This window comes from Mastigoproctus giganteus, chromosome 7 (genome assembly GCF_048544385.1).
Source record: "Mastigoproctus giganteus isolate SK-2022 chromosome 7, ASM4854438v1, whole genome shotgun sequence".
In the NCBI taxonomy this organism is placed as follows: domain Eukaryota; kingdom Metazoa; phylum Arthropoda; class Arachnida; order Uropygi; family Thelyphonidae; genus Mastigoproctus; species Mastigoproctus giganteus.
Window position 1 is genome coordinate 147273546 of NC_143581.1, and position 18383 is coordinate 147291928.

At 33.5% G+C, this 18383-nt stretch overlaps 1 protein-coding gene across 1 annotated transcript in view; it reads left to right on the forward strand.

Moving 5' to 3' along the window:
• The window catches only part of LOC150083252 (treslin-like), a 265502-nt gene that overhangs the window by 42683 nt on the left and 204436 nt on the right, over positions 1 to 18383 (forward strand). The window contains exon 4 of the mRNA XM_090378450.1: positions 2964 to 3180. Within this exon, the coding sequence (XP_090234576.1) occupies positions 2964 to 3180 (217 nt within the window). The remainder of the gene's footprint in view (positions 1 to 2963; positions 3181 to 18383) is intronic.

An 18383-nucleotide genomic window follows, 5' to 3' on the forward strand; every position in this document is an offset into this window, starting at 1 on the left:
ATAGTTAATGTGATGAATGTGGTTGTAGAGTGCTACTAAGTTTTGTAATATCGAGTTTTTAAAGTACTAGTTTCAGTTCTTAAAAAGTCATGTAAATGCAGGTTAGTTAGACGTGATCGTATTTTTCATTTTACCTATTTCATTTTTGAAAAAGTCTGTTCACATGTACTTCCGAAAATTGATTCCACAATTAAGTTCTGCAAATTGCAGTATTTGGAGACTGGGTACCTGCGAGATGATCTGATTGAGATGTATAAGGGTTTGAGCGGGCTAAATGCTAATGGGATTCTTCAACTTGACTTCAAGGGAACAAAGATGTTTTAATAAAGAGGTTGCTCAGATTACACATTTGAGGAAGCATAAACTCAAATTGAGGAAAGACAGTTGTAGAATAGCCAGCGGGTAGTTGATTGCTGGAACAAACTTCCATATGTCATCGTGGAAGCTGATAGTTTAAATAAATTTAAGAAAGAACCTATACAAACTTTTGGAGCGAATGGATGGATGTAGGTCAGTTAGATGTGATCATATTTTGATTTTACATATTTCATTTTTGAAAAGGTCTGCTCACATATATATGTACTTCCGAAAATTGATGCAACCTTTCTTGCATCAATAGGTCATTTTAATTTTTGGATTATCTGACTCGGATAATGTTGAATAAAATTGAATTAGATTTTCATTTTTAAATATTGTCTTCAGTGCATATTACATTGAAGATCTACCAACTCTAATTGTAAATTCTCATCAACATCTTTGAAGGGTATGTCAAATGGAACGTAGCTGCAAAATTTTCCTTCAACAAAATAATGTATTGAACAAAAATTTTCAGTGGAAAAATTATAACTAGGCATATTTTTAGATAAATTATCGCAATATGGAAAGTGTGAAAAATTATTCTGAAGTAATTGACTTTTAAATAACTCCAGTTTAGTTTAAAATGCTTTGACATTATAATATAGTTCATTGATAAGTTTGTCTCATCGTTGTAGTTTCATATTAAGAAAATTCAGGTGTTCACATACATCTGTTAAAAAGCAAGGTGCCACAACTATTTGAGATCTGACAGTTCCGGAACAGGTTAAATTTTTTTGTTTATAAATAGATCTATTTCGATCCTCCTAAGTTAAAAAATCCCATCAATTAATAAAATTATTTATTAATTTTATATAAATTAAAATTTTAAATTTACATTAAATTTATTTAATATAAATTTATATAAATTTATATTAAAGTTGGACAGTTAAGGCCAAAATCTCTCTTTGCAATTCATTTGAAAACAAGCTTGTCAGCATAAATGAAGTTGAAAAAATTTATCTAGATTGGCACTTAGATATTAAAACAATAAACCAAACAGTAGTGTATCTAGAAAAGAGCCTTGTGGAACATTAGTAATGAAAAATATGAGATTGGAATTAAATCAATCTTCTACATATTTATCTCTTAAAAAAAATCATGAAAAAATATTAAGAAGATCCTATGAATCTCATTAACTACAGTTTGTGTGCCATCACCTTAATGGAGCAGAGAATCAGAAATCTTGATGTTCAGTTATATTACATCCAACTGTTTTCCATTAACAGTCAACTTCCTTATGTCTTGTTCAAGAGTCAGTATATTTGATCTTTCTATTTTGAAGTTGTGATTAATTACCCCTCCCCCTCAAAAATCTCTTGTTTATATATATAAGTTAGAATAATGAAGCAGTTAAGAAAAATAGTAAAAAAAAAAAAAAATATATATATATATATATATATATATATATATATATATATATAAATATATAAATATATAAAAAAAAAATTAAAAAAAATAATAAATAAATAAATAAAAATATAGATGGAGAAGTTATTAAACACAAAATGCCGAGCCTAGTTGAAGAAAAAAAAAAAAAAAGAAAAAGAATGTTAAGATCCTATTAAAAAAAAAATAAATAAATAAAAAAAAAAAATAAATAAATAAATAAAAAAAAAAAAAAAATAATAATAATAATTATTAAGTAGAATTAAATCCGAATTAATGCCGAATTAACAGGCCAATTATATGTACAAAAGCTGAAAGAAAAAGAGGGGAGGGTGATAGATAAAAATTATAAAATAAAAATTAAAATTATAAAATAAAAATTAAAAATTAAAAATTGGTACATAGATCAGGTATTTCATCAGGGGGCTACACCTGATCATGTACCAAACACTGTGTTTCTATGCAAACTCATGCTGATGGAGAAGCTGAAGAAATGTAAAGGAAAAGGAAAAAAAAAATTAAAATAAAAAAAAATAAATAAATAAAAAATAAAAATTTTTTAAAAAAAATTTTTTTATATCTCCAGAAACATGAGTGAGGTAGCCCCAACGCAGTGTATTTAGATTAATAAATTAAGTAACGTAGTGTATTTGGAAATAAATTGAATAACGCAACCGCAGTGTATTTAGAAAATTGAGTAACGCAGTGTATTTGGAAATAAATTGAGTCGATAGTATGTAAGAACGCCAGTTTAAATCGAAAGTATGTAATAAATAAATAAATAACAAGGTAGCGGTATAGAAAAAGGAAGCAATGCAAGGTAGGGGAGGGAAAAGAAGTTAAAAATACAGAGGCGAAGATAGTGAGAAAGAGGAAAGTGAGAATGTCCGAATCACCCTCGTATTACACTAATAGTTCAACGGACGGAAAAATGAAGAGTAGAAAGTAGAAAGATGTAAAGAGAAGGAAAAGAGTTTAAAGGATACTAGGCAAGCTGGGGGTGTAAGTACCCAACCTCATAGGAGGGCCTTGGCTGTGAGATATTCTTTGTTTTCATATTTCATATATATATATATATATAATACAAAAATTAAGAAAATAAAAGTTATTTTTATATATATATATATATATATATATGTAAAAGGGGACTTTATTTATTCAGTTAATGTCCTTTGAAAAAATAAAACTGCATAAAGCACTGTTTTATTAATTTTTTTCAGATAGTACGTTGTCAGTTATTCAGTGGTTATAATGCAGTGGGAATCATGAGTCCTTACACAATAACATCAGCAGTACTGACCATTCCGGTTCCCACCACGTGCAGAGAAAACGAAGTAGAACGCTCTTTGGTCAAGAAAAGTTGCATCAACGAAATTAAAAGCTTCATTCAACTGAGTGTTAGTCAGCTAATAAAATGTAATAATTATGTCAGTAATGGTAAGTTAGATGCTAGTATTTTCCTCCTCCCCTTGAGTCATTTGTTAACAGAATAGGCTTTGAGTAATTGTGTCAGATATTTTATATTTTTAACATAATTGGTAGTCATGCAGGATATTGATTTATTTTCCATATTAGAAGTATATATCATAGTCATATGAATATATGTGATGTACTCTAGCAGTGTTTTGTTATACAAAACACTGCTAGAGTACATCACATATTAAATTAATAAATATAAGAGCAGCAAGGCTCAATCTGTTCTACGTTATAATCAATTAACAAATGAATGAGAGGAATTACCTCAATGATTACTTGTAGAATGCTTTGTTGTTAACATGCTCTATTTTCCTAAACCATTGATACCTGGTATGTTGGATCATCGATTTTTCTTCAGCTGTGAGAATACATTTAAGTTATTTTTTTAAATTCATTTGGAAAATAGTGAGTGTCAACATCAAAGCATTCTTCAAGTAATCATTGAGATAATTCCTCTCATTCGTTTGTTAATCACATATTAAAAAAATAAATTTCGGCATATGCACACACTGGTCATCATAATACGGTAGACTTTCAGAATAATGGCACTTTTGGGGATTCAAGGTGCCATTATTTTGATTTTTCCATTATCTATAAAGTTTTATTTTTAATATATTTAATGTAGAAATAATGAGGCTAAATAAGAAATAGGGAGATTAAGAATGCGATTTTTATTAACTGCACCTAAAAAACATAAACATATTGATGATCCAATGTTATTTTCTGCCATTAATACACTCCTGCTTACACCCCATTCTATATTCTTTATTGTATCAAGTTTAGTCTGCATGGTAGCACAGTGGTATCGTTACTGTCCCCACGCCAGGTGGAAAAGACCCGGGTTCGAATCCCATCAATGACCCAAGGAACTTCTCTGAGCTTTTTTCACTCTGTGGCTGAGTTAGTTGGTCTCAGGTGTAGATAGCAAGGTTTCTCCCCAAAAACTGGGATTTTTCGTCCAGCAAAACAGGAAAATTGACCAGAGAATACATGCAATTCACAGACACTCTCACATGGGTATATGAATTAACTTTCTGGGTGACTAATGTGATAGTTTGGATTATATGAAGTTTGTCACTAAGCTTTAATGTTTTTCTTTTCTTCTGTGTATAAGGTTTATTAACTTTAGAAGCCATAATGAGGGGTTTTTAATTAAAAAAAGAAAAGTAAAACAGTGGTATAATCTGATATTAGTACAGAATTTGTTTTCAAAATGTGAACATAAACAGTTACAGTAATCATGTGACTTTTTTCGGCACTGCAAGATCTCAATGTGCCCTTTGCTCAAATGTTCCGTTATTTGGGGTGCTGTTATTTCAACAGTCTACTGTTGTTTTTTTTTGTCCTTGCCTTTTTCCCATTTTATATATATATATATATGAGGTCAGCGTTTTTACTGTTTTGGCATGAAATTTTTACGGCTGGATGACCTTCCTGACGCCAACCGTCACCCTTTATCTGGGCTGGGGATATGTTCCGTTCATTCCCTGACCTTCTGCATCCTCTGTATTTAGTGGTCACGGGCTCGAACCCTGGTCTAATCAAGAAGCATGTGCTTCTTGATTAGACCAGGGTCTTCCCCTGCCCACCTGGCTATGGAGGTGCCTCAACAGTCTACTGTAGTACCTCTTATTTAAAAGCTTATTGTAATGGCTATGTATGAATAATTTTCACTGAATTTTTTTTAGTCATTTGCTAATGGATGAGAGATGTACTGGTAATAGTGACCAGATACTTATGACCATAACCAAAAAAAAAAAAAAAAAAAAGAATTATAAAACCTAAAATCTGAAACAAAATTTAAAGAAACTCGGAATGCGAGAACTTGCCATGTTTAGGTAATGTCTCTCTAAAAAAAAATAAATAAATAAATAATAATCTTTATAAAAAAAGAAAGTGTAATATATCTTATTTATGATAAATAAATATATGTATATACATTAATATATTGTAAAAATAAGTACATTAACATATTTCAGGAATAATTAAGCAGTATTGTGATAAAATAAACCAAAAGCTAAATTTTTAGTCAATAATAGTTTTTTGAATTTCTTTCTTCATAATCATATTTTGATCATCTTATAAAAATCTCTGCATGTTAAATTTATATAAAAATAAAATTGTTTTTTTCATCTGGACTGATTTGTTTAGCTGACCACTGAACATTTATTTCTAAAAATATTCTTTCAACATTTTCATTATGTATGGAATGGCAAACAAAATCCATGAGATCTCAAAGAGAAGACATCCTTCCAGGTATGATGCTAGGGCTGCTACCTGGGAGTCTAAAATGCTGACAGAACTGACATTCAAGTCTCAGCTTGTGAGCCAAGGGGACTGAATTTCAGCAAAGTCTTGTTGTTCTGCTGCTTTCACCTTCATATGATGGTAGGATGGTTAGTGATCCTGGATATACTCCATGTGCAAGGTCAGAAACACTGCACCTGGTGTACTGGAGTTGAAAGTAAATTTGTAAAAGCAGTGATTAAATGTAAAAGATTTAGCCTCTGAAAGCTACGTTTTTTTTAAAAGTTTTTTAAAGTGAAAAAAAAATTTTTTTTTTTCCACTTTTATTCTGTATAGTGCAATTGCTATCCTTTATATTTTATTTATTATTTTACTGCTTTTGTACAATCAGCGTATTTTATTTTATCATCTTTAATTTGATCCAGTCTTATATTATAATATTATTTTTATTTTAATAAAGTTTCCATTATATGGTTGGTGTATTCCATTGCAGCTATTATGGATAAGAATAGAAAATTCCTACTTTTTATTTTTTTTAATAAAAGTTTTAAAATCACTACCATTACATCAGTTTTCAGTGTTTTGTCCTGGGGTTCCAATATTTTTTCTTTTGGAAACACAAATGTCCCAGTTTTCTGAAATTTTAAAAATGATATACCCAGCAGTTTTTAAAAATTTTCTATTCTTATTTGTATTTAATTGAATGTGTTAATTAAGCCTAATTGTACATTGAATCCACTTGTAAGTAGAAGGAAACTGTTTTGTAAATATGGGATACATTTGAATAAAGGTGGTTCAAAGGCATTTGCCAGTATTATTGATACCTTAAGGGTTCAGGAGAAACTGCCCAAATGTAGAGGGGGACAGGTATAATATAGATGTGCATTTATATGTACATTACATTTAAGTAATGCTTAAATACATCTAAAGAGTTGTTTGTTTGTTTGTCACCACAGCAGCCATTATTGGAAAGATGGTCTAAGTAAGGTAGTGATGGTTCAAAGGAGAATCTGTTGCTAAGGAAATAAGCTTAAACAGCTCTTCAAGGGGTGTGTTAGGTTTGTATACTGTACAAAAACACTGCTTTAACTTTGTATATATAGTGTGTTGTCAGGAGTATCTTAAATAAAAGGAATGAATTTGAGCTTTAGTTATGACAGTGAGTGCAGGCACATGAGGACTAACTGAAATGGCATGTCAGCCTGAAATAGGGGATGTTAAGTTTCACTCTTGTGTGTACAATGTATTTAGGAAGGTTAGAGAAGATAGAAGTAGTAGTGGGGTCATTCTTCTTATCAAAGGCAGTTTGAGTGTTACAAAAGCTTTTGCAAATTCAGAAATTAAGCATGCTAGTAAAGAATCTGTATTGTATGAGTTAGGTTGAAGCAAAGGTATAATGAGAGTAGGAGTCTTCTACAGAGAAGAAGATTGTGAAGATTACAACATGCGCTTTTACAGGCAATTTGAATGGGTGATCAAGTGTGAATAGCTCTTAGCCCATCTAATATGGAGGAGGGAGGCTTTAACTGACCACTCACTGGTTTTATCAAACAATTTGCTTTCCTCCTTACACAATTTGACCTTAGCTTTATATGCAGCTTTAGATCTTTCAAGATTTACATGCCCACTATTGGTTGCCTTGCTAACCTTGCCTATCTCATTGACAGAATAGAGAATGTACAAATCAGAATCCTAAAATATATATTAATGTCACGATGGTAGCTATTACTACCATTGTGACAATCATAATTAGTTAAATTACTCATAATTAGTTAAATACAACATAAAACCACTTCCAAAATGTAGAGAAACACAGTTTAAAATCCACTTTTAAAATCTTCAGTGGTCATTGCACTAATTTTACCATATTATGGGACAACAAGCTCAGGCTAACAGAAGACAAACTCGTCAAAGTTCTCTTTTGAGTTTTAAAATTTTGACAAGTTTTAAAACTAGTCATTGAAAATGTAGTCCACTATACAAGCTCTTACTGCTCCTAGATAAATATAAATTAGATCCTTTTATTACCTACCTAAATTTTCTCAAACAAATTAAATATATTTAACTAACCTTTTTATTTTGCTATTTTATCATTTATTTAATTCTGTTTTAGCATTATTATGCTTTTTTTATTATTATTTATTGAGTTAAATTACTATTTTTTTAATTCAAACCTCTACAAAAATTCATTCATGTTATGAACATATCTCTCTGTTTTTAAAATGCTTACTTATTGCACCATATATTGTAATATCATGTAATTATGTATCACAGAGTTGCACATTTGTGATTGGGCAGTAGCCTGTTATTTTTAGAATTTAAAAATAAATTTAAATTTGTCTCTAATTTATTGGAACAGGTTTGAGGGAACTCATCTAGCTATGTTCGATTTTATACAACAGTTCGTGTCCTTGTCATTCCCATTTTCCAAAGTCGCCAGGCTTGGGCATCTTCAACTATCAAATTTCTCTTGCATCCTCATCTTCTCTTCCCTTTATTGGCTGCCCTCTCTCTCTCATAACAGCAGAATTGAAACAAAAGCTGGTAAATCTAAACTCACATCACTGCAGAAGCCAACTAATGGATCCAGTAAACCTAAGCAGTAATAGTTAAATTCTTATGGATTCTCTATATTTCTTCAGAATGCTCCTGCATAAACATGAACTTGTCTGTTTTCAGGAAATGTATTTAAAGGCAAAGAATGACCCCATCATGTGAACTTTACTACAATCCGGAAGAACAGGAATGGGGATGGCCCAGCCCATGGAGGAGTTGCAGTCCTTGTGGGCAACCATTTCTCTTTCATGTGTTCAATTAAACATTGACTTAGATGCAATAGCAATTTGTCTAGCATTGGGGTTCTTCCTCACAGTCTGTTCTGTATACTTTCCTCCTGAGACAAACATCACCCAGTCAGATATTAATAATCTTATTTTGCAGTTGCCCTCTCCACTCCTACTTCTTGAAGACTTTAATGGACATAATACCCACAGGGTATTATGTCCATTAAAGGTAGTGCAGAAATTAATGACTGAGGTCATATTGTTAAATATATGACTGACAATAAAGACCTTACCTCATTAAATTTGGGTATCAACACCTATTTTCACATACTTTTTATCCTTTATATAAACCTTAGTTTTCCAATAAATGTGCTAAGGCTGTTCAAGATAAGAATATTGCATATCGCAAATATTGCATATCACATGGGCTTTCTGAAAATAGTTTTAGGAAGCCCATCATTTACTCATTGCAGGTTATGACATTTGTTGATTAGTTATCATTACTCTAGAAGAAAAGTTTGGGTGTGCAGTTTGGAACGGTTCTGAACATAGTTGTGGAGTGTTCTGGCTATGCATGGATCTCTGTTAAAAGTTCCAATTTTCAATTTCTGAAAGGTTATGTATGAACAAAGCATCACTCAGCAGTATCAAATAATGTTCATTGTGTAGAAACCATTCACAGAATTAATTTTACGATTCATGTTGTCACTGGGAATCCTCCTTGATAGCTTAGTCAGCATGATGCATCGCAGTTTGCAGTATTTTAATATAAATATATCTGTCCCATCACATACAGAGGAAATGCTTTACCTGAAGCCTGTCTAGAGGCTATAAGGTGGCAGCCCCACCACTAGACTTACCCCGCGAAAGGCTGGTAACCTATCCGGGGGACATTCTAAATACTCGAAATAAGCTCAAGGGAAAAAACTGGACGAATCTCAAGGGTAACGACCTAGGCAATGGATATAGGACTATGATTAAGGAACTTTCGTTCCCTAACGTTTCCCTAACGTTCCAAGTAGCAACTTGGAACGTTAGGGGAATAAATCACAAATTAGATGAATTGACCATGGAACTAGAAAATAGAAATATTGACATAGCAGTCATTATCGAAATGAAAAAGAACAAAGGATCCAAAGAAATAGGCAACTTCATAATGATATACTCCGGCATACCAAGTGAAATGTGGGCATCATCGGGAGTTGCTGTTATAATAAAGAAAGAATGGGAAAACGAAATATTAGACTACTCTTGGATATCACCCAGAATATTGAAATTAAGACTAAAAATTCTATCTTATTCAATAACAATCATTGGCATCTACGCACCAGTAGAAGGCAACATTGATGAAACCGTAGAATTTTATGACGAATTACAACAGATCATAGACCAAACTAACAAAAACGAGTATCTCATACTAGCAGGAGATTTTAATGCAAGGGTTGGTGTTCAATCAGTAGACAAATATATAGGATCAGAAGGCAAACCCATGGTCAACAATAATAGAAGATGCCTGATAGACTTCTGCATTTTTAATAAACTTAAAATTACAAATACTTTTTTCAGACACAAGAATATCCATAAATTCACATGGGAAGCAAGAAACACAGTCTATAATAGATTATATTATCATTAATGAAAATTTAAATGACAAAATTAGAGACACTAGAGTATTCAGAGGCAGTGAAATTGACAGTGGTCACTACCTAGTAGAAAGCACTTCCAAAATAAAAAGAAATTATCTTAATAAAAAGAAGAAAATAGCAACAAAAACTACTAAAAAATTAAAAATACATTTGTTGGAAGATGAAAGCACTAAATTCCTGTATGAAAGTTGATTGAAAGATAAACTCAAATCAGATGAAAGTGATAATGTTGAGGAAATCTGGTCAAACATGAAAATATCCATTCTGAAAGCCGCTGAAGAAAGTCTTGGATATAAACCTATAAAAAATAAAAACTGGCTAAGAACTTGGAATGAAGAATTGAAACAATCTGAGGAAAAAAAAAGAGACCTATAAACTGTTCCTACAAACTAAAAACCTACATCTACACACAAAATATAAAAAGTTTGGAGCAGAAGTCAGAAAACTAACCGAAAGCATCTGACAAGATGAGTGGGATAAATTTGTTAAATCTTTAGAATGTGATATCATGGGCCCACAGAGAAGAGGTTTTAAAATTTTTAAGAAATTACAGCTAGACACAAATGATCAAATAAAAACCAACTCCATCTCTCAAGCAGAATGGAAGCAACACTATTCCAAACTATCGTATAACCCAGTCACTAGGGAATTGGAAGATGAATCTGTGGTAACCAGAGATGAAGAAAATGTAACAATGGAAGAACTAGAGTTAATATTACAAAAATCAAAAAACTGAAAAAGCTCAAGCAGAGACAATTGAATGTTGAACTATTTAAATATGGGGGCACCTTACTAAAAAATGCACTACTAAAATTATTTAACATCACATGGCATTAGCAACAGATACCCAAAGATTGGGAAACAGGAATAGTAATCAATTTACACAAAAAAGGCTCCAGAAATGACCCTAACAACTACAGAGGGATAAATAACACTGCTGCAAAGCTATACTCTAATATACTAAAGAATAAACTTAATAAATACAATGAACAATTCTTAGAAGAAGAACAATGTGGGTTCAGAAAAGGGAGAAGCACAATAGATGCCATTTTCTCACTACAGCAAATTTTGGAGAAAAGAAGAGAATTCAATCTGCCATTTTTTACTGTTTATTGATTATGAAAAAGCATATGACAATGTAAACCGGGAAAAACTTTGGCAGATTCTACGTGGAGAAAATATTCCAACCCAACTCCGGAAAGTGATCCAAAGCCTATATAAAACCTCAAAAGTCTGTATAAAATATTCTAATGGCCAACTATCAGATCCAATTAACACCAATAAAGGAGTCAAACAAGGATGTGGACTATCACCAAATTTATTTAATATCTACATCAATAAAATTCTTAAAGAATGGAAACAAACAATTAACAACGGAATACAGTTGAACAACAGGAATAAAATCTAAACTATATTATATGCTGATGATCAAATTATAATTGCAAAATCCGAAGATGAACTACAGATAGCAGCAAATGAACTTAATAAAATAGGTAAAAAGTACAAGATGAAAATCCCCACCTCAAAAACAAAATCAATGGGATTATGTGGATAAAACGTACAAAGAGTCAAAATTGTTATTGATGATAAAGTAATAGAACAAATATCTGACTTTGCCTATTTGGGAAATTTAATATCAAATGAAGGGAAAGACATCCATACTAAACTACAAAAATATAATAAAATGAATGGAACGATTAAACGTCACTTTGGAAAACAAATGACAATGAAACAAAATTACGACTGCATAACATCACTTCAAAATCAGCCCTCTTCTACAGCTGTGAGACTTGGGTCATAAATAAGAAAGATGCACACAAACTAGAAGCAGCACAAATGAGATTTTTAAGGCCATTATTAGGCTTTACAAGACTAGACCACCAAAGAAATTTAGATATCCACGAGAAATTAAAAGTAGATAACATAGTAAATGACATAAAACGGTATCAGGAAAAATGGATCAGCCACATAGAAAGAATGAACGTAGACCGGATCCCAAAATTAGCCTTTAACTACAAACCTACAGGCAAGAGAGATGTTGGTCAACCAAGACAACGATGGTGAGATCAAGACCACCTCCAAGAGCTACAATGGCACAGGTCTTAAAAGACCTAAGCCGGACCAAGTTCATGATGATGATAAATGTATCTAATATTTTAATATAAATAGCATCACCAAAAGCTAATCTGTTATCATTTTTTCATTAAAACTAAGTGAACTCTCATCAGGTGTGAGTGGTGTCTATATTAGCAAATTTATGCTGACTAGTGAATGGTGTATCAAGTCTAAGTGAGCAGCACAGTGATATATGGAACAAATATTTCTAAAAAAAAAAAATATTCAGTGTAGGCATTGGAATGTAACCTGCTGTCCTTTATTACTTTGCTACTTTTTGGGGAGAATGTGGTTCAGTCCTCTGGGTTAAAAGTACATATGATTTGCTAATATGCTGTGTGAAGGATGCATGAGAGTAATTCTAAATTGGAAAATAACCCACATAATTGTTTTGCTTAATATTCAGTTTAATGAAATTGCATAGAACAACCTAAGCGAAATTTTCAGTCTATATAAATTCGTATAATTATTTATTTTGATGCCTCTTTAAGCTCCCTATTCAAATCTGAAAGCTCTTGTTAACATTGCATTGTTAAAGAACTAAGATTACTTGTGTTGTGTGTTATTTGCATAATTTTTATTAGTCATTTAATTGAAGTTTTTTTTTTTTTTTTTTTCTAAGAAAATCACAAACACAAGGTATTAGAACCTGTACTACTGTGTGTCGGTTGGAGGCCAAGGAAACAGAAAATACTTGCCAGTTAGACTTGAATATACTGTAGATTTCAATTTTGGGAATTATACATGAAGGAACACTATTTTAAAGAATAGAAATGATAAATCAGGAAGAGAAAAAATAGTTCTACAAATTTTAAATTGGTCAGTGAATGGATGTCACCTGGTTGGGGCATGTATCCAGACTGGCTTGGAAGAGAACAGTGGAATTACATATGCTAATGCATAAAACAGAGCCCATGGAAGTATCTCAAGGAAAGGCATGCAGCAGAAACTGAATGCCTGTGAGATAGAGGATATAGTCACTTTGTAAAAGATGGGTCATTAATAACCTGACTGATCTGAAAAGAGGTTTTGGGGCAACACTGCAGATCTGGAAACTATGTGACAGTAGGGCAGATTTCAGATTTGTACAGAGTGAGTAGATGTATAGAAAAACTTTTTTAAAAATTTTTTTTTTTTATGCAGAGGAAATGATATGTTGCGTGGGATTACTCTGACTTCTAATTTCTGTCATGCCAAGAAAGATAAGACTATTTTAACAGGAATGGGTTACACTTAAATAGAAGGGAGTGCAAGAATATTTGCTCATGTTATCAAAGCAGTGTTAGATGGGTTCAAAAATTTCTAGCTGGGGGTAGAATATACTGACTATTAGATTAATGGCATCCTCAGCAAAAAGACCCAGAACCAAAGATACATCAGGTCCAACACCTCAGTACCTAATTGTTCATTCCACCACTGAATAGCCCATAGGAAAAATGTCATCTGTCTTCATCCAAAAGGGTGTGTAAGGACTAGCAGGCCAGAACGAAGCCATTTCACCGAACTTGGTGAAATGGCTTCGTTCTGGCAACATCTTAGTTAAGACTAAAACTGATAGGCAGTCTGAGCAACTCCTCCGAGCATCGTTTATTGGGGGGAATACCAATTGTAGTAACACTCTACAAGATACCAAACTCATCCGAGGCATAACCTAGGAATGCGATCTTCTTGAAGTGTCTGGGGAGGAAATCTGTTCAGAACTAAAAAGCCACAGTGACAGCTACAAAGAGAAAGTTCGTATGTAGGGATGGGAATCTAGTCTCGACCACAAACCTCATCCTTACTTTTAACACAATAATGAGATTAAAGCTGGTTATGTGAACTGCACAATGCATCCATATGTCCAAAATGTGTTAAGGTGCTTCAAGCACCAGAAATATGAACATTCACAAATGGCCTGCTATGGTTCCCTTGTATGTGCAAAATGTGGTGCAAGAGGACCATGAGATAACGTCATATAAAGATTTAAAGTTCACAAGCATTAACTGCTAAGGAGAGTACCCTGCATACTCTCAAGCATGCCAGAGGTTGAAGGAAGAAAAGGAAATAGAACTAATCTCAGCTTCTCATACCAGGAGGCCAGAAAAGCAGTTAAACCAGTAAATAGCAATAAGGGAACATATGCTGAAAAGGTTGGCAAGAAATGTTCGATTTGGACCCAAACAGAAATGACCGTACCACTGAAATGTCAGTCAGCTGCCACTCCAATATCAGTACCTAGTAGCTAAGCATTACAGAAATTGAGCATTAAAGCAACTATACCAAAAACTCAACCGCCAACAATGGTACAAGAAAAAATGGATGTCAAAAAGAAAGAGGTACCAGATGACTCACTCTTGGAACTCTGTGGAGGAGGAAATGGACACAGGACAGCATCTGTACTGTCCTCACTGACATGCTCACTGACAATAACCTCTCCCTTCTAATTATGGAAACAGACACCTTCCAGACGCCTACTTATGATTTCTGCCATTGAGCTTTCTGTCTTCTCTCCCTTTTTCTTTCCTTCACTTACTTGGGCGGTGGAGGAGAACCTCTATGGAAGTGATCACTTCCTTGTGATGACTACCCTAATTAGTGAGAGACCATGTCTTTCATTTAGGTTCATGCGGTGAAAAATTGATCAGGTCGATTTTTTTATTTATTTATTTTTTTTTTTAGGAGAATTAGCAACTAAGGCCATATTACTCCGGGAATATGCGGTGGTCATTCCCTGACCTTTCTGCATCCTCTGTATTTGGTGGTGACAGGCTCGAACCTTGGTCTAACCAAGAAACGTGTGCTATGCACTGCTGCTCCTTCCCACCTGGCTGCGGAGGTGCCCTGATCAGGTTGAATGGAATGCCTTTCAACACCTGGAAAATCTTGACATTGATACAGTTAGTCAGGAGACTATCAGTAATGCAGTCATGTACATCACAGAAAGTATAATCCATGCAGCTGCAATTGATGTTCCAAAAGCGTCCACCCAGTTTCTACAATTTCCACAACCTTGGTGGAATTCAGAATACAGTAAACCCCCGCTATTTGCGGTATCTGTATTCGCGGTCGCTGATTTCATATAAAATGAAACCTAAAAAAAATGTGAATTTTAAAGTGCCGTGAACATTTTCCGCCATAAAAAAAACATGGGCGTGGCTAAAATTATTTTTCCTGGTAAAAACAGCGCTCAGTGGGTGGGGGAGAGGTGACAAAATCGCGAGCGTGGATGTTTCTCGCTATTCCTTGTTCAGTATGTGTTATGCGCTTGTCGTGGAAGGTTTCGTCGTTTGCTTTTAATTTATATGCTTATAAATTGAATAAATTTATCAATTTATAAATTGATGTGCTTACAAAAGTGATAAATCTACCATTTTGCAGTGTAAAACAGACTTTTTCAAGTGTTTTAACGGAAGAAAGTGACTTTATTGTGGACAAGTTCTTTCTAACCCGTACAAAAATATGGGTGCAAATAACAAGGGAAATGTGAAAAGATCAAAGAAGGTGATGATATTAGCGAATAAAATCGAGCTATTAGACAAAATTTCTAATGGTGAAAGTGTCTCCTCAGTGGCAAAACATTATAAAATCAGTGAGTCAGTGGCACGATCAATCAAAAAATTGGAAGAAAAAATCCGCCGTAGTGTCCGCGAAAACGCGCTAATTGCTTCAAAAATTTGCTCTGTAACTCATGATGTTAAATTAGAAAAATATGGAAAAGGCTTTAAATCTGTGGATAGAAGACCGAACTCAAAATAAAATTCCGTTAAATTCACTCATCATTCGTGAAAAGGCAAAACTCCTTTACCAACACTTTAGCGAAACTGGTGATAGCACTGGTGGGATAAGTTTTTTTGCTAGCAAAGACGCTGGTTTGAAAGATTTGTTTGAAATTTCTAATAAATATTACATTTAATATTAAATTGTTTCTTATTTTCATTTCGATGCCATATGCTTGCATTTCACTATGTACTGTCTATGTACATAGTCATATTATGAAAGTACATATAATACATACATGGACAAAATTTTAGACTAGTTTTTCTTATATATTTCATACTTTGGAACGGAACCCCTTTATTACTATGGGAGCCATAACTCAGTATTGGCGTTTTCGATATTTGCGGTATTTCTCAGGAACGTAACCCCCGCGAATAGTGGGGGTTTACTGTACACAGCAACAAAAATGACACAAAGAAAAGCCTGGGGGATATTCCGCTAATATCCCACCACACAAAATTTAATATCATTTAAACATGCACGTGTGCCAAAGCATATTATATCCAACATCATAGCCAATGGGAGGCTTGGATCCATTTTACCTATTCCATAACTCAAGCTGCTGTCTCAAAAGTTGTCTGGGATAAGAGTCAGAAATTGAAGGGAAAATATTAACTAAGCCCTTCAGTGATCCTCAAGCACAATGGATATCCATTTGCTGATCCAAATACTCTAGGAGAAACATCTGCAAATGTCTCTGCAATAACGTATTTCCCCCCCCCCCAGAGTTTCTGGCCCTGAAGGAGACAATAGAGAAACTTCCATTAAACTTCTATTTAAAAGGGCTTGAACCATACAAGAAGCCCTTTACACAGGAAGAGTTAAGTGCAGCACTCTCTCTTATATGAGCTATTGCTGTGGGGCCACGTGGCATCCATTATAAAATGATAAAATTCCTCTCACCATGATCTAAGATCACTTAATTTTATTTAATAGAATCTTTCTTAGCAGAGAATTTCTGGATTCCTGGCAAAAGGCAATTGTATTGCATTCTCAAAGCCAGGAAGGGATCCTAGAAATCCAAATATTGTTCTGACAAGCTGTTTGTGCAAAGTCCTGAAAATAATCATAAAAGCATGCCTTATATGGTATTTGGAATCAAATGGTCTGCTTTACAGGACACTGTGCAGCTTACAAAGAAACAGATCCATTTTGGGATCATCTAATCTGACTTGAAATGTACATTCTTGATGCTTTTATTAAATCTCAGCACCTCTTAGTAGTTTTCTTTGATATAGAAAAGCATATGACACAGCCTGGTGATTTGGCATTTTGCAAGACCTACATAACTTTGGTTTTTAAGGTAATCTTACTGTTTTCGTTAAGAACTTTCTTTCCGATTGCCAATTTTAAGTTCATTTAGGATCCATGCTCTCAAGCGTTTTGCCAAGAGGAGGGAGTCCCACAAGGATCTGTTCTAAGAATCATGCTTAGAACAGATCCTTGTGGAACTCCCTCCTCTAAATAGACTGTCACAGAACAACTACCACCAGCGATAAAGAATGCCCTCAAAACCATCATATCGAGCACAGTATTCTACTTCTGCCAGTCTACACAGATGGCTCAGAGTCATATGTAGGATCAGCTGTGGTCCTTGCAACAAAATAGCAAGATTCCACAATAAACTAGCATATATACTGCAAAGTTGCATGCAATGGAAATTGCCCTTGAGCACATTAAAAGTAGCCATTACCAAATTGTGATGTATATAGTGATTTGTCGAGTGTTTTACAGGCCCCTTTATTGGTGAGGTATAACCTTCATTCAGTCTTGTCCTGGAATTGGGAGATGCTTTTTTCTCCCCTTGAGTCAGAATTTGACATTAGCTTCTGCTGAATCTCAAGCCATATTGGGGTTAGTGGAAATGAATTAGCTGATGCCAAATCAGTTGCTCTCCTGGATAATCATTGTCTGTCAGTCCCTATACAGACTACAAGCAAACAGTATGCATCAGATTATATTCCCAATGGCAAGATCATTAGCACAGACAGGCCATAAATAAACTATATCAGGTTAAGCCTGTAATCAAGTAGTTGTGATCCAGTCTATGCAGGGTCCAAAGAGAGGAAGTTGTTCTTGCTCAGATCTGCACAGGTCACAGTCATCTGACACTCCTATTTGCTGAGGGCAGATGATCCACTACCTATATGTGAGAATTGCAAAACTATTTTAACCATTATTCATATTTTTATTGAATGTCTGCTTTTTCCAGTGCACGTCGTTTATATTTTACAGATTTTATTAATCTGGCTGAACCATTTACACTCACTCAGATTTTAAATGACAGAAACAATACGTTTTAAAAATTTAAAAACAATAATGTTTTTAAATTTTTACAGTCCATGAATTTATACATGCTTATTTGAATATATACTTTCATATTTTGATATACTTTTCCACCTTTTGATGTGGTAATCCTGTTTAGGTTACCAAATATTTTTGATGTGTTTTTTGACTTGGTGCATTATGATCTTAGTTGTCAATGCTTCATAAAACAGTAACTAACCAACCAACAGTTTTCTAAATTTTTATTGTTCTGAGAATGGTCTATAATAATAATAGTATTTCATAATGTACCGCTTGAAATAAAATTGGCATCTTCCTAAGTTTTATG